Source organism: Nannospalax galili, unplaced genomic scaffold, assembly GCF_000622305.1.
Source record: "Nannospalax galili isolate Female #2095 unplaced genomic scaffold, S.galili_v1.0 scaffold25, whole genome shotgun sequence".
Classification (NCBI taxonomy): Eukaryota; Metazoa; Chordata; class Mammalia; order Rodentia; family Spalacidae; genus Nannospalax; species Nannospalax galili.
The window spans coordinates 3,936,943-3,942,787 of NW_008355642.1; the positions used below are offsets into that span (position 1 = coordinate 3,936,943).

General features: G+C 35.0%; 1 protein-coding gene across 1 annotated transcript in view; it reads right to left on the bottom strand.

Annotated features, from left to right (window-relative positions):
* Vsig1 (V-set and immunoglobulin domain containing 1) overlaps window positions 1–3,937 on the bottom strand; it is a 36,167-nt gene extending 32,230 nt beyond the window's left edge. Inside the window, exon 1 of the mRNA XM_008852996.1 lies at window positions 3,886–3,937. Within this exon, the coding sequence (XP_008851218.1) occupies window positions 3,886–3,937 (52 nt within the window). The remainder of the gene's footprint in view (window positions 1–3,885) is intronic.
* Between the last annotated feature and the right edge of the window lie 1,908 nt (window positions 3,938–5,845).

Here is a 5,845-nt window from a genome sequence, read left to right on the forward strand (position 1 = left end):
TTATTCACAGTATTAAAAATAAACTTTTCAATTGATGTTCTTTTATAGTAATCTAATTGCAATGGATTTTATTGATGTATCTGTGACTTGTAAATGACATGAAGACTTATATAGAAAGGTACTTTAAAAAGTAGTTGTTGGTTTATACTGAGTACAATATTGTATAACTGTAATAATTCAACTGTAAACCTAAAAATTTACAGCCAAATTTGAAAGAGATGCATCCTACCTCAGGAAAACGTTATTGAATATGTCAATTGTGTTGTAATGATATGCTTCTTCTAAGTATGTTGTTATTAAATAAATCATTTAAAAAAAAATTTAAATTGTGAAAATCAGAAAAACACACTATGCATTAAATGAATAAATAACAAGCTAAAGACTAATACCTAGTGTAAACAAAACCCAAGATTATAATTTTTCTTACTAATTTAACTGAATTAATAAGCAAAGAAAAATTGCACATGTGACTGAAATACATGAGACTTCTTGTAAAAATAAGTGCTTATTGTTAGAGGAAAATAATCCAAGATGTGTATGTTTAAAATAATCAACATTTTAAAATATCTTAAATGTTTTTGATTTTGGTAATGATTATAATTCATTTAATGCATTTAATTATTATCTTATTTCTATGCCATAGCAAAAATATTGTTCAATTATTCGTATTTAACCGGTGCATTTCAAGTGATTTAGTTTTTTAAATATTTTATTTATTTTTTTTATTTTATGTGTATGCATGTATTGCCTGCACCTAGGTAAGTGCACCCATGTCGTGCAATGCCCACGGAGGACAGAAGAGGCTGTCAGAATCCCCTGGAACTGGAGTTACAGACAGTTGCTAGCTGCCATGTGGGTGCTCGGATTCCAACCTGGGTCTTCTGCAAGAACAGTCAGTGTTCTTAACCACTGAGCCATCACTCCTGCCCCAAGTGATTTAGTTTTAATCAGTTTCATTTTGAGTTAAAAAAAATAACATAAAACAACCAAATGAACACCCAGTTTTTGTGTTTGACTTCAAAGCCAACATTCAAATATATTACTTCTTTCAAATGCATACATAATACACCCCAAAATGAAAACAAAGTTAACATATCTTTCCAACAAGTGACTTATACATATTACAAGTAACTAAAATGATATGTATATATTTTTGCAAAAGAGATTTTTGACTGAAATTAGTTTTGCTGAAATAGAAATGAAAATAAGGCCTCCTAAGAAGTCACTGAAAGTATTTTGATTAAAATAAAGTCTTCCCTGGGGGGTGGAGAGAGATGACTCAGAGATTAAGAGCACTGGCTGCTCTTCCAGAGGACCCAGATTCAATTCCCATGTGGTCCATAACTCTAGTTCCAGGGGATCTGATGCCCTCTTCTGACTTCCATGGGTACAGCCTGACATGGGTGCACTTACATACACGCAGGCAATACAGACATATACATAAAATAAAAATAGTAAAAATAAAATAAATAAAATCTTCCTTAATATTGATTTTAAATGTGATTATAAAATCATTTCTGGGCGTTTGAGGTTTGGACTGGTGAACCATTCTTTCAACAAACATTTACTAGGTTTCCACTAACTTCTAGGCACCATACTTGATACAAAAAAGTGGCATTTACTGGGAAACAAGTATAGGTTGGGCAGTAAATTGTACATTAATGGAAACATCATCAATTTTCCAACAGCCATATCTGGATCAACTGATGGCTCTGGATCACTGAAATGATCTGGATCTCTTGAAAGGCAGGTATAGAATATCTAAATCTTCTTTTCTATACCATCCATATGAATGTAATGACAGCAAATGACATATTCTATCCTACTTCCATTCCATCTGTTCGGCTGACTACCAGATTTTGCTTTGAGCCAGTTAGACCATATATGCATAGATATACAGCAACTTAAGAAAAATTACTCAAGTATTTATTTTTCACTAGTGCCATGTACTAAACTCTCAGGTAAGATTCCAATATCATCCTAAATCATTTTTTAAACTGTATAAAAATGGTGTGCAAGGCATAGGCCCCGTTTTTAATGTAATAGACATACTTACAAAGAAAAAAAACCCTGATAATTCACACAAATCTAAGTAGTAAGATTGTAGGTAGTATATATTTTTTATTTACAATTTTCCATGTTCTCAAATTTGTTATAGTGGACTATAGTAGTGATCTATTATGTATATAATGAGTAAAAAAATAGATATGTGTTATTTATAATGAAAGTCATTCATGCACCTGTTATAACCCTGTGTCTAGTAGAGACCACAGTAGGGCCTCAAATAGAGAATAAAATGTTGACTGTGTGATCATAGAATTTTGGTACAGAAAACCTAAGGTTTGACCCAACTAGCTAATAGTTGAAGGGAGGGACAAAGATTCTCATTATCTAAAATTGAATTTAAACAAATATCTAATGCTAAGTAACAGAGTTACATGTATTTCCAACTCTATGTCCTAGCTAGGCCATGGGATGAATGCATTAATGCTTTCTGGTGAGTTTTGACTACAAATAACATCTTCATTTAAACATTTAATAATGAATATTTTAAAATTTTCTGTAAACCACAAGACAGCATTGAAATTAACACTTTTTCTTAATTATAAAATTAGTATAGGAGCTAGAAAAGTAAAGTGGTAGAGTCCTTGCCTAGCAAACAACAGGCCCTAGGATTTACCTCCAGCACAGCCAAATATATTATATACATGCGTGTATATAATGTTGTTTCTAGGAGACCTGAAAAGTATGGGAAACCTGGGAAATAAAAATCAATATATTTTTGTTTAAGATTTTTTATTATATATGAGTGTTTAGCCTGCATGTATGTAAGTGCACCGTGTGTGTGCAGGTGTTCCTGGAGGTTGGAAGACTGTGTTGGATCCCTTGGAACAGGAGTTAAGGATAGGTGTTAGCCGCCATGTAGGTGCTGGGAATTGAACCTGGGTAAACTGGAAGAGCAGCAAGTGCTCTTAACTGCTGAGCCATCTCTCCAGCCCCCAAATCAAAATCTTTAATCCCATCACCTACAACTAACCATGATTAATATATTACCTTCTATTATAGCTATGTTTGTGCATCTTGGCTTTTCATATATTTTGTTCTCAACATGTTCATGTACCATTTAAATATTCTTATTAAATCACATTATAATGACTGCCTAACATTATTCATGGTTTTAAAAATTCCTCTTTGTTGATAAACAACATTGTTGTATCTACCAAAGATCTTATTTATCATAAAAACAAATTCAAAATATATCTGGTATTTAAAAAATAGGAAAAGAAAATAACTTTCCAAATTAATTATCTCTCCTGAGTTTAGCCAACATTGGGATTTTTTTTTTGGCTCTGAAAATAATTTTGTTCTGTGTGAATCATTAAAACGAACCATACTGAGCACAATAATAAATCGCTCATATAATTTCCAAATATATTCTTAGGATTGGAAAACCAGACTCCCTTAGAAATTTTCAGTAATAAAGCTCTCAGGAAACTTCTGTTCTCTACACACGTATGCTCATGTAGGCTTGAATGCTGGCTCTGATTACTGAGGTCAAGCAAGTCAACTACAGTCGGCTTAAAGGAAATGCTAATAAAACAGAAAAATGTATACCGAGCATAAACTTTGGTTTCTGAGTAAGTTTACTTGCTCACCTTTCAAACTAAAGAAACTATTTTTTTTCTGAGAAATTCATTTCAGAAGCTCTGTAAAACAATTTTACTCCAGACTGACCTCCCAAACACCAACATGGCACATATTTGCTAAGCAAGAGTTCTGAAAACTACTCAGTGCACGGGAAGATTTTACGTAAAAATTTGTAATTTCAGTCTAAAAGCACTTAACTTCCAATTACTGTTGGTGGTTGAGAGATCTGTTCCTTACCTGCAAAGCAGTTTAAAATCAGAAAGACCTTCCAAACTTCGAACACCGTCATGGTGAGATTCATTGAGAACAGCAAGGGCCAGTCTGTAGCTTGCCTGAACTAGGCTGGGTCTCAAACTGGCTTCTTCAAATCACACCGAGGTTTGCCTGCCTTATCTTCTGGGCATCACCAAGCAAATAGGCCTCTTAGGGCTTACTTATTGGATACAGACCTTTCTCAGAGTAGATTTGCTTTTCTTTGAAACACTTTTTTACTGGGTGTGTTCCCTTGATGTATTTGCCACTGCGTTAATAATAAACTCACATATTTAAATTCTTCAAGTTCTTTGTACAGATTCTCTTTGGTCCCATTGTTTAAAACCAATCTTGTTAAAAATTGTACTTGGAGGGGAGAAGATATAGTTGGGAAAGAACCTATCAAAATAAAAGTTGACAAGGCTAATTAATTTCTAATGTTTCTATCAAAGTCTTAGCGCATTGATTCACTAACCTCCTTTCACAAATTAGGTTAGTAAATTGGTGCTATAAGCTTTCCTGCGTAGCTGAGGTTCAGCATAAGAGCACAGGGATAATAAAGTGAAAAAGCCTTCATTCCTAGGGAAACAAATTCTAGACATGTCACTTTTATGAAGCACTGACAATGTCACTTCCCTCCACCAAACTTGGTAGTAGAATTCCATTTTTATGTTTCCCAAGGTGGAAACATTTTGGCACTTACTAATGTAATTTTGCAAAAATCAATGTTTCAAGTCTTCCATTAGATGAACCTGAATTTTTGCAAAATTAAATTACTTGACAGATGCTTCGGGGTTTCTTTGGAAATCAGGGGTTCATTAGTAGGGCATGGGAGAATGCACAGATGAGAAGCTTTCATGTGAACATGAACTTCTGATAGAGTTTCTTTCATGCTGAAATTACTATGAGAAACCTAAGGGCCTTTCCCAGCTCTTTCCGTATGGTCTCTAGGTCCTGCTACTTCCATCTCTACAGTGACTCTCAGATTTGTCTCTTCTCCAGTTTGGTGCTTCCACTGTGGTCCAGATAGTCAACTCTTCATCCCTAGTCTACCACAGCAGCTCCCACTCTGAAAAACGCATTTACAGTAACATCTTCCATAGACTATCAGTATGCCTAGAGGCTTTCATCGGGATGCTCAGCCCTCCATGATCTGGTCCTTATTAGGACTTGAATCTTAGCCATGTAAAACACTCCCGCCTCAGAAAACCATTTCACAGCCACCAGGCCTGACCCTTCCACTTGTTCATGTCAAACCTTGGCTCCAGAGATTTCTGTCACTCCTTAGAATTTTCTCTTCCCTTTTGCTGTCCAAGAATATTCTTAGATTTTTGACAAATGTACATGCTAGCTCTCTGGGAAATTCCTAACTTAATTCACATTTTGTATACCTTTTACTTAAAGGGAATCAGTACTGAATAGTTGATACTCAGCTGTTCCCAGAAGTTTCCAATTTAACTGAATCTCACCTAAATTCAATGGCTAAGAGTTCTCACAGGGACAGATACCAGTTCTTATACAAGAAGTTTATAACTTACAAAAGGATATGACCGAAAATGTACTTAAGAATCTACACTCTTGCAGAAGTAATGTCATGAATATTATTTCCAGACCTATAAAACACATAGTTAAGCACTGGCTTAATTCTGAATGCTGGGCCACAGAGAATGGGGAGGAAGAGAAGGAGCAACAGCTGGCAGAGAGAAAGCATTGCATTTACCCCTCAAGGCATGAATTGTGCACAAGACATTTTTCTGCAAATAGCTGTTTCCTATACTGACACCCACTTTCCCTGACTTACTAGGCTGCCATTAGAAGAAAACTCACTCCCCATATTCCTCATGCTCCAAATTTCCTTTGTCCTTTCTATCTGTATCCCTCCAAGAAACATGCCCTTTACACAAGCAGGTCTCAGTCATATGACAGGAGGAAGAACAATTCCCAA